At 40.8% G+C, this 24,524-nt stretch overlaps 1 protein-coding gene across 3 annotated transcripts in view; it reads left to right on the forward strand.

Annotated features, from left to right (window-relative positions):
- The window catches only part of gareml (GRB2 associated, regulator of MAPK1-like), a 182,466-nt gene that overhangs the window by 56,547 nt on the left and 101,395 nt on the right, over positions 1-24,524 (forward strand). For 2 of the 3 annotated variants that reach the window (XM_048596428.1, XM_048596429.1), the window contains exon 2: positions 7,007-7,147. In XM_048596428.1, coding sequence (XP_048452385.1) covers positions 7,007-7,147 — 141 coding nt within the window. Of the gene's footprint in view, positions 1-7,006; positions 7,148-24,524 lie in introns of those variants that run through there. The other variant, XM_048596430.1, reaches the window with a different exon arrangement.

Raw genomic sequence — 24,524 nt, forward strand, 5'->3', positions numbered from 1 at the left:
CCGGAGGGAACAGTCCCCGCAGAAGGCAGACAAGGGAGGGGAGGGGAGGGGTATATGTGTCTGGTGGCATCTTGCTGGAGGTAGCGGAAATGGCGTCTGATGATCTTCTGGATATGGATGCTGGTGGGATGGTATGTGAATATTCATGCTCCCAAATGAAATGTCCCCCACCAATTTTAGGGCCACTCTGGTTAGGCTGTTCACTGCATGGTGCAAAATAGGTGGTACCTAGACATTTATGCCTGAAAAATACAGAATGGGAGCTTATAATTTAGAATTACATATTGAAACTACATTATGGCCAAATCAGGCAGGTACATTGCTCCTCAATTTATAGGCCCAGCTGGAAATACAATGCATCAACTCCACACATTAATCAACTGCTGCTTGATGTTTGTTTGGGTTGAAAATTGTCCCCAGTTTCATACCCTGCTCCTTTCTTTTGTAATTAATTGTTGACGAGTGAAATTTCTTGTTATAAATTCAAGCTCAGCAGAACTTGTTTTATGACCGGTGAGAGTTACTGTAGAAATAAAGTTGTTGCCTTACTTATTGGCTAAGTTCATCCTTATGTTTAAATGTTGAAGGATCATGTTTACCCATTGTTTTACAATGTATGACACCCAGTTGTCTAACAAATTTGAAATTTGTGTTAACTGTTTACTGAGGTGCAGAGCATAATGCAAAGTTGCGTAATTTTTATCCCATTTTACTTTATCTGCATATCTATATCCTGAAGTGAAGATTTCAGCAAATTATGGAGTTCACTGTGTGTGAACATAACACTTTATTTATGCTGTTTCTGTTACAATTACTACATTATACTAGTAAGCAAGGCTCCAATTGAAAGATTTAGGAAGATTCAGCATTTGCAAAACTATTATGAGATCACCAGGTATGTTATTGTAGAAAATGATCTTTGCCAATGCATAATTTTAATTATGCACAGTCAGGGCATTACGTTTATACATGCTTTTGAAATATTCTGTTGGTTGCTGAATGAATAAAGATAACTCCAGTATCAAATATAGTTTATTTAACTAAGCAATTTCTCACTTGAGCGAACTTTAGGAAACCTGGTCAGCATGGATGAGATAGGCTGAAGGGCCTGTTTCCATGCTGTATACCTCAATGATTGTATCACTAAAGAATATTTCAGATTTTATTCATTTGACATCCTGGATGCAGCATATAATATGGTTGGTAAGTGTTAACAATTTGCACATGACTTTGACATTGAGCTACAGACTGAATTAACATACTGTAATGAACTGCAGCCAAGATGCATTGGAGATGCAGTCACACTACTTTGTGGTTAGTACCTACATTTAACATAATTAGAATTCTCAATGTTGATGGGGATAGAGGAAGAATTGAAGTAAAACTTAATGGACAGAAAGTGTTTAAAATCTGCATAGTTTGACAATTACTGATCTGTTCCAAAAACGTGTGGAGATGCATGTTAATTGTACACCGCACCTATTAGCTTCACAAGAAGATAATTGGGTACAATTCAGAAATTAGAAGCGTTGAGATGAGTTTTGGAATGGCTATTGAAGCTGAGAGGTTCCTAAAGTGTAAGGCCTTGCAGTTAGAGACTGTGATAGAGGAACGGAGAGAAAAGTCCAGGTTTTTCAGACAATGTAAACTGAGACATTGGGTTGGAGGAGGTTTGCACTTAAATGGCCACACTGAGGTTTGTAAATGAATACAGATATCTTAATGTCAGTAAACTGAGATGGGGATCCTGAGGAGTCAGTGAGAACTGGGTAGTTAAGTAAGTGTGATAGGGATAAGATGGAATGTGGTAGGCAGTGTTCTGATTCAATTGCTTTGGAGCTAAGCAAGTGGCTTGATGAAATTCAGCCAGGAGGTAAGGAAGTGGCTTGATGAAATTCAGCCAGGAGGTAGGGAAGTGGCTTGATGAAATTCAGCCAGGAGGTAGGGAAGTGGTTTGATGAAATTCAGCCAGGAGGTAGGGCAGTGGCTTGATGAAATTCAGCCAGGAGGTAAAGAAGCTGTGACTGAGAGTTTGAAAGCAGCAGGTGTGATGTCACGGTGGAGATGGAAGCAGTGGCAGAAATGGGCAATCTTAGCAGTGGAATTTGAGATCAGATTTAAACCTCAGCCTTGGGTCATAATGACTCATTTGCTACACACAGTTGGGCTGTGTATGATCAAGCAGCCAGTGAGTGGAATGGAATTGGGCTGACATACAGAAGATGCAGAATTCCTGATTTCTTGGTGTTTTTTCTGAACTGAAGAAATTCTGGGCTGTCTGTTACTTGATGTCACAAAGGCAACTGGTGATAGATTACACATGAAGGAGACAAAGGAATGCTTCCTGAATAATTTAATTTATTGGATCTAATGTTTAAGTATTAAAAGCAGTTTGTTTGTCATTCTGGGTGAAAATTGATGTAGCACCTCCATATACCTTAAATTCCTCACAATTATTCTTGTTCCAGTCTAAATTATTCCTGATCTAATCCAGATGAGAGTAATTAGACCTCTCGATACTATGTCGTGGAAGTAGGCTGGTTTGAGCTGAAAGTCTGTGGTTTGTAGCTGAAGGAGTGAGGAAACCAGTATCATAACTGGTAATCTTCAACAGTCGCACTCTAATTCAAATGCGTCTGAGAGATGCCAATTTTTCTTCTTTAAATGGGTGTTGGTGCTTTTTCTTTAATGGACTTCTCTGTCTTGCATTTTTTAAACATTAGGAGGATATAGAACATAGAACATAGAACATTACAGCGCAGTACAGGCCCTTCGGCCCTCGATGTTGCGCCGACCTGTGAAACCAATCTGAAGCCCATCTAACCTAAACTATTCCATTATCATCCATATGTTTATCCAATGACCATTTAAATGCCCTTAAAGTGGGCGAGTCTACTATTTTTGCAGGCAGGGCATTCCACGCCCTTACTACTCTCTCAGTAAAGAACCTACCTCTGACATCTGTCCTATATCTATCACCCCTCAATTTAAAGCTATGTCTCCTCGTGCTAGCCATCACCATCCAAGGAAAAAGGCTCCCACTGTCCATCCTATCTAATCCTCTGATCATCTTGTATGTCTCTATCAAGTCACCTCTTAACCTTCTTCTCTCTAACGAAAACAGCCTCAAAACCCTCAGCCTTTCCTCATAAGACCTTCCCTCCATACCAGGCAACATCCTGGTAAATCTCCTCTGCACCCTTTCCAATGCTTCCACATCCTTCCTATAATGCGGTGACCAGAACTGTACGCAATACTCCAAGTGCGGCCGCACCAGAGTTTTGTACAGCTGCAACATGACCTCATGGCTCCGAAACTCAATCCCTCTACCAATAAAACCTAACATACTGTACGCCTTCTTAACAACGCTATCAATGCCCATCCTCCTAACCTGCACATCTTTGGACTGTGGGAGGAAACCGGAGCAGCCGGAGGAAACCCACACAGACACTGGGAGAATGTGCAAACTCCACATAGACAGTCGTCTGAGGCTGGAATCGAACCTGGGCCCCTGGCACTGTGAGACAGCAGTGCTAACTTCTGAACCACTGTGCCGCCCATAACAGAAACTAACATCATTATCCCAGCATGTTAGTTGAAGATCATTGGCTACCATGCCTTACTATTGCATCTTGGACTGGTTGACCACAGATGGTATACTACCATCTGTAGACAGACAAAGAATGTCTTGATTGATATGGTCCACCTCTATTGCCTGTGGATCTGGCATCACATCAGCACTCAAACTCACATCCACTTTCATTCCTAACATTTCTGTGGACAGGTAATTTTGCACGAGTACCATCAGCACATCTTCATAATATTGACTCTTGGTATCTCAAACATTATAGTAATAAAGTATGACATTCATTTCTACATTCATTAGATGGAATGTTACACCCCCATCCTCGTGATGCAGACGGTTGAAGGGGAATTTCATTGGGTGGGAGAAAGTGGAGATCACATCTCTTCCCCAGTAATGTTTGGGAAGGGGTTTGCTTTTGAGCCTGGAGTCTGGCCTGAACCTGTCTCTCCACTGCCTGACCTGACTTTGGAATCACCTCCTGATGCACAACAAAAAGCCAGAGTCTGGGCAATCATCCTCTGTCTCTTGGGGACCCTGGGTGTTAGTTGGGCACTTATCATTATTAGCCAATAATTGGCCGGCAGCTCTACAACCTCAGCCCCATTATGTGCCTGATTGGTGAATAATAGTGTCCTTCCTGATAAGAGGCATGTTGTACTCTGGCCAGGTCTGTAGCCAATGGGTGAGCCCTCTTGTCTGCCGCATTAAATTCCACCTGTTACCTCTCACCATCTGGGTTGGTAGATTCTGACTCCAAAGTAGAATCTGGATGATCAATGTAGCCTTTTGCTATTTACTACACTCCTATCTGAAGGTAGGAAGTTTGACCATTTACATCAGCTGCACACAAAAGTAACAGTGGAAATACGATGTCTTTTTTTAAAAATCAAATGCAACACCATAAATACAGCGATTATTGACCCAGATTCCACAGTGAGCAATGCAGGAATGGTGCTTGCCCTTCATTACTGATATTTCTGTCCACAAACATTTCATGAGCATTGTGCTGCAACTTAGAATAATTAGTCACTGCAATACAGTGCCCCGGGTCTATGTGAACAGGCTTGTCTCCCAAATCAATTAGATTGAACCATCCACATTGAGAAACGCAGGGCTTGAATTAACTTTGTGCAAGTGAATGCGTTAAAATCTAATCCACACAGTCTGACCGGGGAAGTGTAAGTTAGAATATTTAATTCAATGTAAAAGCATGCCCAGAAAGTAAAATAAAGCAAAAGAAAGAAAGACAAAGTCAAGATAGAAAGGGCAAGATAAAAAAGACAATAATAAGTAAAACAAAAATGTCCAACAATATTTAAAGTCTAAAAGAATGTGACTCCACACAGGTAAAAGGAAGTTTTCAGACAAGAAAGGTTGCGTACCAGTTTTTCTCACCACTGAAAATACACCTGATCTTGTTTGGTATGGTTAATGACTGACTCACCGTTAAGTGCAACAACTTCAAGTCCTTCATCTGTTTTAATCAGTCATACAGCATGGAAATAGGCCCTTTGGCCCAACTCAACCATGCTGACCAGGTTTCCTAAACTAAACTAGTCCCATTTACCCGTGTTTAGCCCGTACCCCTCTAAATCTTTCATATCCATTTACCTGTCCAAATGTCTTTTAAATGTTGTAATTGTACCATCCTCTATCACTTCCTCTGGCAGCTCGTTCCATACACACACCACCCTCTGTGTGGAAAAGGCTACCCCTCAGGTCCCTTTTTAAATCTCCTCCCTCTCAGCTTAAAACTATACCCCTCTAGTTTTGGACTCCCCTAATCTGGGGAAAAGTCCTTGGCTATTTGCCTTATCTATGCCACTCATAATTTTATAAACCTCTATAAGAGGTCAGCCCTCAGCCTCTGACATTCTAGAGAAAAAAGTCCCTGCCTATCCAGCCTCTCCTTATAACTCAAACCTTCCAAATGAATTCCCAAATCAACCTGAGTTTGATGTATTGCTGTCACATGTGCCGAGATACAGTGAAAAGTGTTGCTTTGCATGCTGTATGGGCAGATTGTACCATACAAGGTGCATTAGGATAGCAGAACAGAATGCAGTTACAGCCACAGAGAAGGTGCAGAGAGAGATCAACATCTACCTTGACAGTTTTGGAAAGATCAAGGACCCAGCCTTTGTAGAAAACCTGTATTACAGTACCATGCAGAATTCTTTAAATTTAATTTCCAGTTCATATCTGTTGATCTCCTCCTGTGCATGCTTTATTGAATCTTTGGAACTCAGAATTTCAGTAAGATTATTTGTTTTTTTTTCCTCAAACTTGTGCTGTGCTTTGCCGCCTTTTGTTTTCACTCTGAGTATGTTAAATTTTTCAGTGAGGTCCCTGTTGGTGCAAAAGTTGTGAATGATCAGAACAAATCAAATGGCAACTTCCTGAGTTTCATCTTTGGCTGCACATGTTCAGAAGTTGCTATCTGATTTACTGTGTACAGTTTTGGTCTCCTTGCTTGAGAAACAATGTACTGGCACTGGAGGGGGTGCAGAGGAGGTTCATGAGGTAGATTCCGGAGTTGAGACGGTTGGCTTATGGGGAGAGTTTAAGTAGACTGGGACTATATTTATTGGAATTTAGAAAGGAGGGGGAATCTCATAGAAACATTATAAGATCATGAAGGGAATAGATAAGACAGAAACAGGGAGGTTGTTTGCACTGGTGAGTTAAACTAGAACTAGGGGACACAGTCTCAAAATAAGGAGGAGCAGATTTACAACTGAGGTAAGGAAGAACTTCTTCACCCAAAGGGTTGTAAATCTGTGGAATTCCCTGCCCAGTGAAACAGTTGAGGCTACCTCATTAATGTTTTTAAGGCAAATATAGAGTTTTGAACAGTAAAGGAATTAAGGTTTATGCTGAGCCAGCAGCTAAGTGGAGCTGAATCCAGAAAAAGATCGGCCCTGATCTTACTAAATGGCAGAGCAGGCTCAATGGGCCAGATTACCTACTCCTCTTATTTCTTATTTCTTATGTTCTTACTCTGTAACAATGGTGGGTGCTGCTGATTTTGTTGCTTTTCCTCCTGCAACTTTCGAGTGAATGTACATGGTATCAGTTGCTTTAAGAGGGACACAAGACTGCAACAATATTCATTGTTTTTGCTTAGACTTCATTCCTGGTTTGTGGCATCTTCTAAACACCTTTTGAGTATGCTTCAGCCTTGTCATGTATGTCAAGATACCTGTCCTTGTCTTATGCTGTTTCTAGTCCTGTCTCCCTTTCATTCTATTTGTGTCATAATGCATCATTTAAATCACATAAAAGCTCAACTCACTTAATATAAAACTAATGCTTTCACTAAACATTTAGCTCTAACTTCAACAATAACCTGAAGTTTAAACAAGTGTGCGGATATTTTATCAGAATCCACCTACATGTATCCTTTGTATTGTTTTTCAGGAGAATATATAGAGGGATTGACCGACCAGGATCTATTACTAATCCATTCATGTAGGCAGTGGACTACGGTTACTGCACATAGCTTGGAGGAAGGTCACTATGTGATTGGACCGAAGATTGACATTCCACTGCAATACCTCGGTAAGGAAAGCAATAAGATGAAAAGACTGAATGATGTTTCCAAATTTGGGAAAAGTGTATGGGTCACCTTCACTTTATGGATCTGGGTAATTAATCATCCAAATCTTTGCAGTTGAACACCATGAAGCATGTAGCCTGACTTGGGTTGATACAAGGTAGAACTCTATTTTGCCAAAGCCAAGAAAGCTAAGAATCAGTATTGAAAGTGAAATAGTAAGTAATTCTTAGCTAAACAGGATCATAAAAAGTTTCATTGTTTACCCAGATTGATTATGCAGCCGACTGCATGCATGTTATTCTGAAAGGCCAAACTCTCATCACCTGTCAGACCCAGAATGCAGTTTAATCTCTCCAAATGGTATTAACATTAGTAAATTCCTAACAATGCTTCACTTAATCAAGTCATTACCTGTTGCTAACTTGTTTTCTACTGAATTGATCTGGTTATTTTTGGATTAAAGGTAGCAATGAGAAATAACAATACAACCTCTTCTGTTTCTGTTGAATTCTACATGGACAGAATTCAGCAAATGGGTATTACCTGAGTCAAACATTTGGTGATAAGCAATTATTAATGACAAATAGCTTTAACAACAGTGAAGTAAATACATGAACTAAAACTAGCCCCTTTGTGCTTAGTTCCAAGTGAACAGTCATGTTGTATGAAAACTTCCATGGAATTTAAACTACATAATGAGGGGAGGTGGTTCCAGTTGCATGGAAAATTATAAAATCAAAGCTGAAGGAGCAGGTAGAACTGCAGGTAAGTGATAGGTTTGATTGTTACCAGAATATAAAAGGAAGGGACAGAATGTGTGATTGTCATATTGCACCTAAGAACCGTAAAAGTGTTGGGCAACTCGATAATAGAGTAAATTTAAGAGATTTGCATCTTAATGCATGAAGGATTTGGAAAAAGGTAGATGAACTGATGGCACAAATCAAAGTAAATTGACATCACAAGGGCTTTGGACTGGTTAAAGGAGGGGTGGGCTCAGAAGAGGTTGTGAAGTTTCCAGAACAAGTAACAGTACAGATAGTATAGAAAGGGTCACGATCTAACTTCAGGCATAAGAGATAAGGGGGAACAATAATAGGGGCAGTGGTCAACACAGGACTGAGGGTGCTGTGCTTAAATGCATGCAATTTACAAAACAAGGTAAATGAGCTTGTGGTGCAGATTGAAATTGACGGGTATGATGTTGTGGGTATCACAGAGATGTGGTTGCTAGGGGAGCAAGGAACTAAATATCCAGGGATACATAAGACAATAAGGACTGCAGATGCTGGAAGCCAGAGACTACAGGTGTGATGTTGGAAAAGCACAGCAGGTCAAACAGCATGCGAGGAGCACATAAATCTACGTTTCTGGCCGAAACCTTTTGTTAGGACTAATGGGAAGTTTCAGACTGAAACATTGACTTACCTGCTCCTCGGATGCTGTCTGACCTGCTGTGCTTTTCCAAATCCAAGGTTACTAGTCCTATGGATAGGACTGGCTGAAGGATGGTAGGGGAGAGATGCAGGGGCAGTATTGCCTTGTTAATAAGCAATGAATTTAAATTGATAGCAAGAAGTGATATAGAATGTGTACCTGTGTGAGTAGAATTGAGGAACTGCAAAGGCAAAAAGACCCCGATGGGAGTTATGCACAGGCCTCCTAACAGTGGTCAGGATGTGGGGCAGAAAATAATCAGGAGATAGAAAAAGCATGTATGGAAGGCCCTATTAAGGTAAACATAGGGGACTGCAATATGCTGGTGGACTGGGAAAATCAGGTTGGTACTGGATCCCAAGAAAAGAATTTGTGGAATGTCAATGAGATGGTTTTTGGAGCAGCTTGTGGCACAACCACTGGGGAACAGGCAATTCTGGATCTGGTGATGTGTTATTGAGGCAGATTTGATTAGGAAGCTGAAGGTGAAGGAACCCCTAGGGGCCAGTGACCATAATATGAAAGAATTCACCCTGTAGTTTGAGAGGGAGAAGCTGGAATCAGATGAAATAGTATTACGATTGAGTAAAGGTAACCACAAAGACGTGAGGGAGGAGCTGGATGGAGTTGATTGGAAGGGAAGCCCAGCAGGGAAGACAGTGGAGCAGTAGTGGCAGATGTTTCTGAGGGTAATTTGTGAGGTGTGATAGAAATTCATCCCAAGGAAGAAGAAAATATCAAGGGGAGCATGAGGTAACCATTGTTGACAAGGGAAGTCAGGAACAGCGTGAAAGCAAAAGTGAAGATTAGTGGGAAGCCAGGGGATTGGGAAGCCTTTAAAAATCAGCAGAGGATAATTGAAAACACAGTAAGAGAGGAGAAGATGAAATAAGGGTAAGCTAGCTAGTAATGTAATGTAAGATTGCAAGAATTCTTTTAGATATTTAAAAGGTAATAGAAAGAGTGAGTGGGAAAGGCAAGGGTGAACATTGGGCTGCTGGAAAATGAGGCTGAAGATCTCATAATGGGCAGAGGAACTGAAGAGACATTTTCAGTGGTCTTCATGGTGGAAGACACCAGTAACATATCAGAACTTAAAGAGAATTGGTGGTGAGGTAAGTGTAATGGCTGTCACTACGGAGAAGGAGCTGGGGAAGCTGAAAGGTATGAAGGTGGATATATCACACGGATCAGATGGATTACACCTCAGGGTTCTGAAGGAGATTATGGAGGACATTGTGGAGGCATTGGTGGTGATCTTTCAGGAATCACTTGAGTCAGGGAGCGCCCCAGAGAATTGGAAAATGGCTAATGTAACACCCTAGTTTAAGAAGGGAAGGAGGCAGAAGACGAGAGGTTATAGGCCAGTTAGCCTGACATTAATTTAACCTTAGTCTTAAAATTGGTGCCCCTTTATTCTGAGACTATGCCCTCTGGCTATAGACTCTCCTATGAGGGGGAATATCCTCTCAGCATTTACTCTGTCAGGTTCCTTAAGAATCGTATACATTTCAATGAGATTATCTCTCATTCGTCTAAACCCCAGCGCGTAGAGTCCAAACCTGTTTAGCTTTTGTTCGTAGTAAATCTACCCATACCGGGGATAATCTTAGTGAATCTTCTCTGCACTGCCTCTAATGAAATGATACCTTTCCCTTAAATATGGGGAGCAAAACTGCTCACAGTACTCCAGATATGGTCTCCAACACCTTGTACAGTTGCAATAAGACTTCTCTATTCTTATACTCCAAACGCCTTGAGATAAGAGCCAATATTCCATCATACTTCCTGATTATCTGCTGCAACTGTGTGCTAGTTTTCTGTGTTTCATGCACAATTCCCCCCCCAAGTCCTTTTGTGTTGCAATTTTCTGTAGTTTTTCTCCATTTAAATAATACCCTTCCAAAATGAACAACTTCACATTTTCCCACATCATACGCCATTTGCCAACTTTTTGCCTGCTTACTTAACCCATCACTATCTCTCTGTTAACTATTTGCATCCTTCTCAGAACCTGTCTTTCCAACTATTTTAGTGTTGTCGAAAATTTGGCTGCAATACATTCACTTCTTTCTTCGAAGTCATTAATATATGTTGTAAACAGTAACGGACCCAGCACTGATCCCTGTGGAGCCCCACTGGTCATGGGTCGCCATTTTGAAAAGAACCCCTATCTTCACTTGCTGTTTCCTGCCCATGAGCCAATTCTCTAACTATGTCCAGACACTATCTCCAATACCAGGGTCTCTTGTCTTATGACTTAACCTTTTGTGAAGGTATCTTGTCAAACGCCTTCTGCAAATCCAAATATATCTCCTGGTTCCCTCTATGCTCTCTGGTTGAGATTTCCTCAAAAATCAAGTAAATTATTCAGACACAATTTCCCTTTCACGAAGCCATTCTGACTCTGTTTGATTAGATTATGATTTTTCAAATGATCTGCTCTTACTTCCTTCATAATTGATTCCAATACTTTTCCAATATTAAATGTTCAGCTAATCAGCCTATAATTACCCACTTGTTGTCTCCCTCCCTTTTTAAAATGGGGCTGTCACATCGGTAGTTTCCAATCCTCTGGTACTTCTCCAGAACCTAAGGATGTTTGCAAAATTACAACCAATGCATCCACTTTCTCTGTAGCTACTTCTTTTAGAATCCTAGAATGCAAGCATCAGGGCCAGGGGCTTATCTGCCTTTAGCCCCATTAGTTTGTCTAATATTACTTTTCTAGCGATGGTGATGGTACTTAATTCTGTCCCTGTATTCTTTAGTAATAATGGGATGATCGAAGTATCTTCCACCGTAAAGACAAATGCAAAATATCTGTTTAACCCCTCTGACTCCCAAAACTGTCTCCCCATACTCATTTTCTAACTGGTCTTTGTTCACTGTGACCTCTCTCTTCCTTTTTAGAAATTTAAAGAAGCTCTTATTATCATTTTTCATATTCCCCGCTAGTTTGCCTTCATTTTTCTCTGTGTTGATTATCTTTTTAGTCCTCCTTTGCTAGATTCTGAATTTATCCCAGTATTCACAGCTGCCAGAAATACACCGTAGGAACAGGAGTAGGCCATTCTGCCCCTTGATGGTAGCTGGTTCCCAGTCTATTTCAGGCACATCTATGGAGATTTCCAAATTCTCAGCCAATTAAAGGTCTGGAAGCAGGCTGATGCTATAAACAGGAATACCGAGGTGGGGGGCTGCTGGTGGTGTGGGTTCCAGTACTGGAGGACCAATGGGAGACCATCCAGCCCTGAGATCAGCAGGAAATCTCCTGTCAGATGAGAGAAATCGATCTGATGATTGAGACTGTGAGGCATCAGTGAAAGTAAAAGTCAATTTTGATGTTTTAAAAAGTCACAGGTACCTGATCATGATCCTGGATGGCAATGGTCAGTGGTTACTGCTGTGGCTGGGGTGTAATTATGGATCGGAGATCACCATCCTTCATGTGAACCATAAGGCCACACCAGTCTGAGCCCCACATATTCCCAGGTTAATGTGGGTTTGCTGCATTACTGACTGATAATTCCGGTAGGCATGGGAATTGGACCAGTTAACAATAATTAATGTCAATTGTCTGCCCAGATGTTGGCAGTGCCAAATTGCGTGGCTCCCTGCCTGTGTCTGGAACAGAACTGTTCTTAAAAAAAAAAAAAAAACAACCCGTAATGTCTAATTTTGGTAAAACACAAATGATGTGGCTTTCTTGTTCTGTGCTACAATAATTGTACATTCTGGCTATTATAAAGGGTCAACAGGCGTGGAAAACATATTATACATATAAACAGTTTGGCTGTGCTGCCAGATGCTTCAGCAAACTATTATTCTTCTCTTCTGCATTATTAAAGGTGCTTTTGTATTCCCTTACTGATCTTATTGCTCCCCACGGTATATGTTCCTGATGTTTGCACATTTTTTCAGGTTTAGACTCTGGCAGATTGCTATCTAATTTCCCTTGGTAGAGTTATTAGGAATATTCAGAGAAGCATAATCAACTTGAATGAAAGTGTAGAATCAATACAATATAATTAAAAATGTCTCCAGAGTTACCAAAGAAAGCATTAAAAAGAATCTCCTTATTTGAGTTAATATGTGCGGAAATTTGATCCCTGGTTTTGTTCGGTGTGTGATTATTGTATTTTGGCAAAAAGTCTAATACAACTGTGAATACTATAGATGAAGGAAGAACAATTGTGTTAATCTGCGGATTAATAAATGATCAGTGAAAGATTCTTAATGTAGAGTTAAGGACTGGCTAATTTGAGTCAGAATAGGCATTCCCTAATTTCTCTAACTTTGGAGAAACTGTTCTGTTAAGTATTGAAAATCAAACTGCATCTGTTTTGTATGCTTTCATTCCTGTTTCCACGGAGATTCCCATTATTGATGAGAACTGCAGTGTTACATGGTGATCCAGACAGAGAATTCAATCCCTCCGTGGCCATTTCTAAAATCACTAAAAGCAGCTTCTCTTTAGAACATTGCAGCAGATTATGAAAGCAAACAACAAAGAAAGTGAAAATAAAAACAAGACAGCAAAAAAAGGGAAATGTCAACAGGATAAAAAGGGGAAAAACAGTCCAGTTATGAGAAGCCAAGAGAATTGAGGAAGAATTTGGGGTGAGGAAAGAGGTAGAGAAAGAAAATGGTTAAAAAGAAAGAGGGATAAGAGAGTAAAGCAAGCAAAGAAAAGTATCAAACTAATGCTGACATTCCTTTATTATCAGACATTATCAGACATGAAGAGTGAGCTCCGCTTTGCCAACCTTATAAGGGGTAACATCGTTTATAATCTTAGTCATGTCCTATGAGTGCTGCTTGGTTTGTATTTTGGATTGGCCTACATCTGTAATTTCACGTCCTCTATAGTCAATGGGGGGTGGGGATGGTGCTGAGGGAAGTACAGCCATGGAGACGATGCCTTAAATGGTGCCTCTTAAACAGTTTTTCTAAATTCAGATTGTATTATTGCCACATTTGTTGCTGGTGTCAAGATAGTTAAGAAAGCAGGTTGTGAGGAGGACACAAAGGGATATAAATAAGTTGAGTGTGTGGTCAAAAAAAAAGAATAATGTGAGGTTGTCCACTTTGGCAGAAAGAACAGAAAAACAATATTATTTTGTGATACTGTAAGCTTCAGAACTTTAATAATTGTTCGTAGATTGGAAGAATCATCAATAACTCTGTCTGGAATAAATTGTTAAGGGGCAAGGACAAACCATTATACAGGAACTGAAAACAATTAGCCATGCCTGGGAAAACAAGAAGTTGAAGCAACATAAATAAAACTGTTTTAACAACTGCATGATAACTGTTCTGCCTTATGCCACAAGGACAAATGTTTGCCTTACAGAGGAATTTAAGGAGTTAATTCAGGAAAACTGTGTCTTCAATGTCAAATTAACACGGAACAGGTAAGTTACTTCTGATAAGGCAACTTGCAGACTTGCAATACTGTGGGTGAAAGAATCTAAAGGATATCAATAATGTCGCACTATAAACTTGAAAGACAGAAAATACTACAGGAATTCAACTCTAGAATTCTTCAGTAGCAGAACTCTGGAGAACGATACTACAAGCGGCTTGAAACTTGGATATCCAGAGACAGACACTGTTGGTTGGAATTGGAGCTAAACTCCACCATTAATTGGGTAATAGCCCAGTTGGGTTGTGGAGCTTAACTTGCTTACTTGAGGTGTTTTATTTTGTTTGCTACATGCAATAGAATTTTAAATAATTATTTCATTACTTGATTATATGAGAGATTTCTTAATAAGCAATTAAAGGCAGCTGGTGGTAATTTACAACCAAAATTCAAATACTAATTGAATGGCTTACTTAAACTGCTGACCAAGCTGATGGAGTCATAAAGGACAAAGCTCTAGACTCGATCTAATAAACACACTTAACCACATCTCCATCCACCTGTCTGTTGCAGTTGCACCTGTCCATGATATTATCAGTAGAAGTGACTATTGCCCTGATTTCATGGAGACAAAGTTACAACTTCACATTGAGGATACTGTCCATTCTGTTGTGCTGCTAAATCAGATAGTCTTTGAACTGATTGAGTTAACTAAGACTTGGCATCCATGAGGCATTGTGGGCCATTAGCAGCAGCACAACTGTTCCCAAACACAATGCAACCTGCAATCTCATGGCTTGGTATATCTCCCACCGTACTATGACTGCCAACTTAAGGGATCAAACCTGGTTCAATGGAGTGTACAGGAAGGTGTGCCAGGAGTAGGCATATCTAAAAATGAGTTGGCCACCTGGTGAAGCTACCAATCAGGACTGTTTATGTGCCACACAGCATTAGCAGCAAGTGATGTACAGATAGACAGAGTCAAACAATTTCACAATGAACAGGTCAGATTTAATCTTTGCATTCTTAACACATCTAGTCATGAATGTTGGCAGTCAGTTAATTCATTGGAGGAGCAGGCTGAGCAAATATCTCTATCTTCAATGATGTGGTAGCCCAACATATCAATATCAAAGACAAGACTGAAACATATGCAACAGCTAGAAATGCCAAGTGGGTGATCCATCTTGGCCTCCTCCCAGCATCATGGATGCCAGTCTTCAGCCAATTTAATTCTGTCCATATGATAGCGATAAATGGCTGAAGGCATTGGATACAGCAAAGGCTATGGATCCCAAAACATTCCAACAATAGTAGTGAAGACAAGTGCTCCAGAACTTGCTATGCCTCTAGTTAAACTGTTCCAGTACAGCTATAGTGCTTTGATCTACCCAACAATTTGCAATGCCAAGAATCATAAGAAACTAGCATCCAAGTTCAGTGGGTAATAGGAAAGGCAAATGGACTAGCTGCCTTTATTTCAAAGGGAATGGAAATAAATAAAAACTGGGGAGGTCTTGCTAAAACTATGCAAGGTACTTGTTAGACCATACCTGGAAAACCTGCGAACAGTTTTCGTCTCTTTATCTATGGAAACATACGCAAGTATTGGACAGAGCCCAGAGCAGCTTCGTTAGGTTGGTTCCAGGTATGGAGGGATGTTGTTTAAAGGAGATATTGAGTAGGCTGATTGAAGTTTAGAGGAATGAGAGGTGACCTTATCGAAATGTAAGATGTTTGAGTGGTTTGACAGGGTCAAAGCGAGACATTATTTCCTGTGGTGGGAGAGTCAAGGGCCAGATGGCATTTTCTCAGAGGAAGGGGCATCAATTTAAGACAGAGATGAGGAAGAATTTCTTCTCACAAGGTAGTGAATTTGTGGAATTTTTTTACCACAGAGTGCTGTTGAGCTGGGTTGTTAAGTATGTCCAAGGCTGAGAGATTTTAATCAGTAAGAGAATCAACCTTTATAAGAGAGGAAATCAGAGTTGATGGTTACCAGATCAACCACGGTCTTGTTGAATAGCCGAGCCGTCTCAATAGGACGAATAGGCTTCTACATCCTATGCACTCATGTTTTGCAAGTTAGGCCAGTACTCATTGAAGTTTATATTAAAAAAAAAAAGAGAGGTCATCATATTGAAACGTTTTCATGTTCTGAGGAGTGTGATGAGATAGATGCTGAGAAGATTTTTCCCCAACTGAAAGAATCTAGAACTGAAAGCAGAATTTAAGAAAGAGGAATTTCCCACTTTAAGACAGAGACAAAGAGCAATTTCTTTCGAGGGTTGTAAGTCTTTGGGATTCCAGTTCCCATCTGGCTGGTTACGTGAAAGTTGGCACCATAATCGGGTAAAGCTGCTGATCGGTCAGACAAAGCTCAAAGCCACTCATCACCCCAAAACATTTCACTGTATTGTAAACATGGGGACTTTTTTTTTAATTGAAATGAATTGCAATTAAACTCCTGTAGCTTTGTACCAGCACATCATGCTGACAAGCAGTTGAAGTGAACATCAGAGATAAGGGTGGGATGGTCTTCAGAAAGTCTGTGTGGATTTGTTGGGCCAAACGGTCTGTTTCCACACTGTGGGGATTCTGTGTTTCAATAGGGTTAGATACAGAGCTACGGTTTCTTAAAAAGAAACAGGTGGCAAGTTAGCACTCCTGCCTCACAGCGCCAGGGACACAGGTTCGATTCCAGCCTCAAGCAACTGTCTGTGGAGTCCAAAGATGTACAAATTAGGTGGATTGGCCATGCTAAATTGTCCATAGTGTTCAGGGATGTGTAAGTTTGGTGTGTTAGCTAAGGGAAATACAGGGATAGGGTTAGGGAATGAGTCCGGGCGGGATGGTCTTCAAAATGTCTGTGTGGACTTGGGCCAAATGGCCTGTTTCTGCACCCTGGGCATTCTATTTTCTATCAGTCTACAGTCAGAGAGGGACTCCTGCTATGGAGATAGATCAACGGAGTCAGGACAGTTTACCTTGGAAAAGAGAAGACTCAGAGAAGGTCTGATAGAGATATTCAAAATCATGAGGGATCCAGAGAGATTAGAGAGAGAGAGAAACTGTTCCCTCTTGTGAAGGGATCAAGAACAAGTGGCACAGATTTAAGGTCAATTTTAAAGAAAACAAAAGCAACTTCAGATAAAAGCTTTCTCATGCAGTGAGTGGTCAGTATCTGGAATGCACTGCCTGAGACTGTGGTGGAGATAGGTTTAATAGAAACATTCAAAAGGAAATTAGACAGCTATCTGAAATGTAAGAATATTTGGGGTTACATAAAGAAAACAGCAGTATGAATGCTCATTCAATACGCTTGCGCAGACATGTCAGACTGAATAGCATCTTTCTGAGCTATCAGAATTCTGTAATTTGTGAGGTGTCTAGTAGGGCAAAAATAAAACTGGTGAATACTGTTTAAAGCTGTACCTTTGTTTGTTAATTGTGCAGATTATTTTTAGCAGATGGAAGAGAGCAGGCAAGAATCAGTCCGAACTTAATTTATTTCAATTTGACTTCTTTACAAAATTATTGTTCAAGAAACTTAATCCAGAACTGTGCATCTATTTCTTCTGAATGCTTGGCAGAGCTGTAAGTCGTGATGACCTCAATCGTGGACCATTTCAAAACTTTCAAAAATTCTTTGCAAAATTCAGGAAATTGAGTTCCTGGTGCAATAAAGTTGATAATCCCAATGAAGACTCTGCTTGTATTTGGTTACTGAGATAGTAGGAACTGCAGATGCTGGAGAATCTGAGATAACAAGGTGTAGAGCTGGATGAACACAGCAGGCCAAGCAGCATCAGAGGACTGACGTTTCGGGCCTAGACCCTTCTTCAGAAATGGGGGACGGGAAGGGGGTTCTGAAATAAATAGGGAGAGAGGGGGAGGCGGATAGAAGATGGATAGAGGAGAAGATAGGTGGAGAGGAGACAGACAGATCAAAGAGGCGGGTTTGGAGCCAGTAAAGGTGAGTGTAGGTGGGGAGTTAGGGAGGAGATAGGTCAGTCCAGGGAGGACGGACAGGTCAAGGGGGCGGGATGAGGTTAGTAGGTAGGAGATGGGGGTGCGGCTTGAGGTGGGAGGAGGGGAAAGGTGGGAGGAAGGACAGGTTAGGGAGGCGGGGATGAGCTGGGCTGGTTTTGGGATGCGGTAGGGGGAGGGGAGATTTTGAAACTTGTGAAATCCACATTGATACCATTGGGCTGCAGGGTTCCCAAGCGGAATATGAGATGCTGTTCCTGCAACCGTCGGGTGGCATCATTGTGGCACTGCAGGAGGCCAGGATGGACATGTCGTCTGAGGAATGGGAGGGGGAGTTGAAATGGTTCACGACTGGGAGGTGCAGTTGTTTAGTGCGAACCGAGCGTAGGTGTTCTGCAAAGCGGTCCCCAAGCCTCCGCTTGGTTTCCCCCATGTAGAGGAGGCCACAACGGGTACAGCGGATGTATTTGGTTACTAATTTTTTGATAAAAAGGTGGAAATGTCTTAGATATGAGGTGTATTTAAATAGTCAGCAGATAGTACAAAACTGAAGTATTGTTGAAGATAGAGACGTTCTATCAAAGTATTTTGTCTTGCATTCATGTGGCCAGGGAGCAGCAATTTATACTGTATGAAAAAGTTGTGTTGATTAGTCAGCAATTTGGCTGTGATTGATTGTGATATTGCAATAAAAAGTGTACCAAGAGTCAATTGTTTCCTTATGCTGCTGTTCACCTTTTAATTCAACAAAGGTAAAATGTCTAGACATGTTTCTTATTCCTGTAGAGTATAGAGCCCTGTATAAATTTGTAGATTACAGTAACATTTGTGATTGACCAGCAAGTGCTGCCCATTTGCAGGCTCACAATGAATGTTCAATGTTATATTCTGAGGTTTGCAAGCATGGGCTGGTTCAGCATGACCCATGTTTGATCGATTGTGAGTAGCCGAAGGTGGCATACTACTTGATTCTATCCACCAGCCATTGGGACATATGATTTACATCCCTGACATTTCACCAACCCTGACATTCATACATCACATTACCTGCTTGTGCGGTCAACATGGCATTTTCTTGGCATGATGGCAGCATCCTATTAGTGGACACTAAAAATTGTAGAGATGCCGTGGACTTAAACGGTATTTGAGTTAGACCAGGCACTTTCCAAAAGTAACATCATTGGAGCCCATTTGAATGTCAAAAGGCCACTTTATTGCTGATATGCCATCGTACTGTACCAAGGTCTTAACTTGAGTTTCAACACATTCTGTAGAACATTGCTGAAATAAAGTGTACTTTTCATAAGCATGGCCAGAGTGGAGAAGAAATCTAGGTGTGTTGTGGGCCTCACAGGCCTTATCAGCATTATCATCCTGGAGAAACCAAAGCCTCTGAGCGATATGGGTCTGACGTTTTTTTATTGACTGGTTTCTGGGAGAGGAGTTACAATGTTTCCCATGCTCACATGTTTGAAATTGAGTGAATAATTCTTCTTTCACTGAAGCTAAAAGGATTAATGTGGTTGTATATCTCATTTATTTTTGTGTATCTTCCCCTGTGAATTTGCTTGTGCTGCTTTACCAGGCTGGATGGAAGCAGTGACCCATGTAGGGGCATTGGATTCTTGTGCATATAGGTGCGTCTGTACTTTTATCCAAGTCTCCGATTTTGTGGGGAGAAAATACACTTTATCTTTTCTGGGTGGTAGTGGGAGTAGAAACAAAAACAAAATTCCCTCACTTGCATAGATACTAGTGAGGTTCTCCACAGAAGCAAGCAAGATGTTGATTGTTTGCTATATTTGGCGGTTCTCATATTTTACAAGATAGCACAAAGTGCTCTCCAGAACTAGAACACTGCGGGCTAGATAAATCACATGTGAGTTACTTTTGTGCTGTACTTGAAAATTATTCTTTTGAACATTTGAGTTACAACATGTAAACAAAATAGTGAGATTGAAACCACATAATATGTCTCTTTGACGTGTGGAGGGCACCTCCCCACATAAAGGATTTCTCCCCATCACATAACTATATTCTAGCACAATTTAGCATGAAATCTGTTTTGTGAGTGCCTTCTATTTCCATGAATTCTTCAGCTATGCTAGCTTATTACAGACTTGCTGATGACTCGCTCCTTTGTGAATTACTGATGTGCTTCCTGCAGCCTTGCAGTTTGAGAAATGTTCTTGGCTTTTGTTTATATGATGGCAACCACATCAGTATTTCTCACCACATGGTATTTAGCTGTTGCAGTTTCACAAGTCATAAACTCAAGCGTAAAAGAAAAGTACTGAATATCTGAAGCAAACACAGAATGCTGGAGAAATTCAGCAAGTCTGGCAGCATATGAGAGAAACAGAGTTAATGTGCCAAGTCGGATATGACTCTGAATACTCTAATTCATATGCTTCTATGTTAAAAATGCAACTAATTCCACCATGGATATTATCACAAAGATTAAAACTTTTAAATGGCAGATTTTAACTTATGTTCTCTTTCTACCTCTGAATCTGAATGTCAATATATTCTGTCTTAATTATTTTGGAATTTGGAAGGATGAGCTTCTATTTTCCTGTTGTCCTGTGCACTGGATCTTGGAGTTTCAGAAAGAGGATTGAATGGATTTTCATAGAATATTTATATATTATCTGAACTAATCCATGTGGCTATATTAACCGTGTCAAGCTATAGTGTAGAATTCACTGGTGAAAGGTAACATCCGTGCAACAAATAGCATCGTCACATTCATTAGCGGCAGATGGTGATGGAATGATTTTAGTTTCATTCTGGGAGAATGAGGTCATTTAACCACCATAAATGCTGCTAATGGTCTGATTACTGCTTACTTTGTTGCTGATGCTCCCTAATAGGCAGGTAATGTGTAACGTGGAGCCATCGCTCTCTCTCGATCATTCTACTTGAAGTAGACAACCAACAAGCTGGGGGAGGGGTCTTGTGAATAACACTGCAGTCTGGAATAATGCTTTTTGCCCATTTTTCAAGGATTTCATGATTCATAATCCTTTCTAAATAAATCAACAATCTTTCAACGTGAATTTACTCACTTGGAAAATGAATGGACAAAGAAAACCAGGGAAAGATAAAGTGAATTCAATATCTTATTGATGCTATTGGATGGTTAGCCCTTTTACATCTTGTCAGCTTTCATATCTCATGCTATACTTTCCCCCAGGCCCAAGTACTTCTTTTTTATACCAGAGCTTCGATATAAATTAGTTGTGGGAAGGTAATGAAATACACAGGCCACAAAGATGGGAAACAGAATGAGAAGTAAAGAAATGAGAGATTTCAGCAGGTCATTACAGAGCTAGGATCCAGGCAGCTGTTAAGGTTGTCATTAATGGTAATGTGACTAAACTGGAAAATGTATGAAGTTGAATTTATAGCATGTGGACATCTTGGGGGTTGTAGGATGAGAAGACATTACAAAGTAGAGAAGGATAAGTTTTTATTTGAAATCCATTCAAGTATAATTATTTTAATTGGATGAAGAATCAAATACATTTTTCATTGAAAATCTAAATTGTAAGCCAAGATGGCTGCTAGTCAGTAAATGCCTGCATATGTGTTGCCACCTGAGGAAAGTTCATTGTTGATTCTGTAAAACTTCAAAAGATTTTGACCTTTTTATCAACAAAGAGATGAAGATTTTGAAATATTCTCGTGTTTTATTGTTAATCTCACTTGGAATTCTCTAGCAATTACCAAGTAGGAATGAAAGACAAAGTTTGTTTCTTAATCCTAAATCTGTCACCCACAGCATTGAAAAATGCTTTTTGTTTTTAAAAAAAAGTGTAGATTTATAGACTGATACAGCACTGAAAAGGCCCTTCAGCCCATCGAGTCTGCATTGACATAACTACCACTGAAGGCGTGCTAATCCCAATTTCCTGCACTTGTCCCATATCCTTGAAAGTTATGATATTTGAAGTACTCATCCAAATATCTTTAAAAGATTGGAACGTTTCCAGCCTCCACTATCTTCCAAGGTCGTGCATTCCAGATTCCCACCACTCGCTGAGTGACAACGCTTTTTCCCAAACCCCCTCTGAATCTCCTGTCCCTTACCCTAAAACTATGCCTTCTCATGCTTGACCCCTCAACTAAGGGGAGCAGCTGTCTTCTACACGCCCTGTCCATACCCTTAATAATCTTAGACACTTCAAGCATGTCGCCCCTAAGCATTCTCTGCTCTAAAGAAAACAATCCAAGCCTATCCAGTGTCTCCTCATAGGTCAATTTCTCCACCCCAGGCAACATCCTGGTGAATGTCCTCCGTACCTGCTCTAGTGCTATCACATCCTTCCTGTAGTGAGGTGACCAGAACTGCGCACAGTACTCAAGCTGCGGCCTGACCAATGTTCTATACAACTCCAACATTACCTCCTTGCTCTTATACTTTATGCGACGACTGATGAAAATAAGAGTCCCATATGTCGTCTTAACTATCCTATTCACGTGCTCCACCACCTTCAGAGATCTATGAATAATTACTCCAAGATCCCTCTGTGCCTTTAAGCTGCCCAGTGTCCTGCCATTCCTTAAATACTCCCTCACCTTGTTTCTTATTCCAACATGCATCACCCCGCACTTATCAGGGTTAAATACCATCTGCCACTGGTCTGCCCACCTGACCAACCTACTTATCTTCCTGTAACCCACAACTATCTTCGTCGCTATTAACCGCTCTACAAAACTTGGTGTTGTCTGCAAACTTGCTTAACATTCCCCCACACTTTAATCTATATTATTTATGTATATAACAACCAGTAAGGGTCCCAGCACAATCCTTCTGGTACACTCTTGGACACCAGCTTCCAGTCACTTAAACAGCCTTCCACCTCTACCCTTTTGTGTCCTATTACTGAGCCAGTTTCTGATCCATCTCACCAATTTCCCTCAATTCCATGTGCTTTAACCTTAACAATCACTCTCCCATGTGGGAGCTTGTCAAAAGCTTTGCTAAAATCCATATAAACCACATCAACTGAACTTGAGAGAGAGAGATAGTAGGAACTGCCGATGCTGGAGAATCTGAGATAACAAGGTGTAGAGCTGGATGAACACAGCAGGCCAAGCAGCATCAGAGGAGCAGGAAGGCTGACATTTCGGGCCTCGTCTAGCCTTCCTGCTCCTCTGATGCTGCTTGGCTTGCTGTGTTCATCCAGCTCTACGCCTTGTTATCTCATCAACTGAACTTCCCTCATCCACACGCTTATCACATTTTCAAAAAGTTCGAACAAATTTGTTAGGCATGACCTCCCTGTGACAAAGCCATGCTGACTATCCCTAATTAACTCATGCCTTTCCAAGTGGATATTAATTCGCTCCTTCAGAATTTTCTCCAGTAGTTTCCCTACCACTGGTTTGTAATTTCCTGGTTCATCTCTCCATCTAAAAAAGTGGAACCACATCAGCCTTCCTCCAGTCTCTGGCAATTCCCCCACAGCCAGAGATTATTAAAAATTTGTGTCAGTGTCCCTGCAATTTCCTGCCTCACCTCCCACAGCAGCCTGGGATGTAATTCATCCAGGACAGGAGTTTTGTCTGTTTGTAAGCCTGACAGAGCCTCCAATACCTCTCCATTTCCTATGTCACACAGTGCAAGTTGCTCACAGTCCCGCTTTCTGAATTCCGTACCTACATTTTCCTTTTCCAGAGTGAAGATTGAGGAGAAGTATTCATTCAACACCCTTTCAATATTCTGTGGCTTCATGCACAGGTTGCCCCCTTGGTCCTTAATAGGACCTATTCTTTCACTCTTTCCTTTAATGTATTTATAAAATACCTTGGGATTCTCCCTAATTTTTTTTCATGCCCCCTTTTTGCTCTTCTAATTGCTTTCTTGGTAGAAGCAACCTCTTTTTGCTGCTATGTACTAACTCTTAGGCTGACTAATTTTTCTAACTTAAATCCTGTTTTGTGTAAGTGAGTTTAAAAACTTGTTTTCACAAATGTCTGAAATTACTGACCAAGGGCCATACTGGATCAGAAGAGGCTTGAGAGGTATTTGCTGCATCTCTAGCTCCCTTTATCTGATGACACATTACAGCCTGAGGGAGGTACAGGCATTTCCTGTGCATGCCCCCCGCCAAACTGTAAGGTCTCTAAAGGAAGTAGAAGTGTGTTGTCTATCAGAATTCCAGAATTAAGTCAGTGGACTGTATGTGTGCATGAAGCCTGCTTTACATCCTGAGAGAAGTGGGATTCAGAATGCAGTTTCCTAAATGCTATGGTAAAGCTACTCTTAAAGGGGAGGCGATGGCCTACTGGTATAATCGCTGGACTGTTAATCCAGAGAGCCAGGTAACGTTCTGGGGACTTGAATTTGAATCCTGCCACAGTAGAAGGTGGAATTTGATTTCAATAAAAAAAAACTGGAAGTCTAATGGTGACCTTGAATTCATTGCCAATTGTCAGGAAATACCCAACTGGTTCACTGCCATCCTTACCTGGTCTAGCCTACATGTGACTCCAGGCACATATTAAAGTAGAGATAACAAGGTGTACAGCTGGATGAACACAGCAGGCCAAGCAGCATCAGAGGAGCAGGAAGG

This window comes from Rhincodon typus, chromosome 5 (assembly GCF_021869965.1).
Source record: "Rhincodon typus isolate 14 chromosome 5, sRhiTyp1.1, whole genome shotgun sequence".
In the NCBI taxonomy this organism is placed as follows: Eukaryota; Metazoa; Chordata; class Chondrichthyes; order Orectolobiformes; family Rhincodontidae; genus Rhincodon; species Rhincodon typus.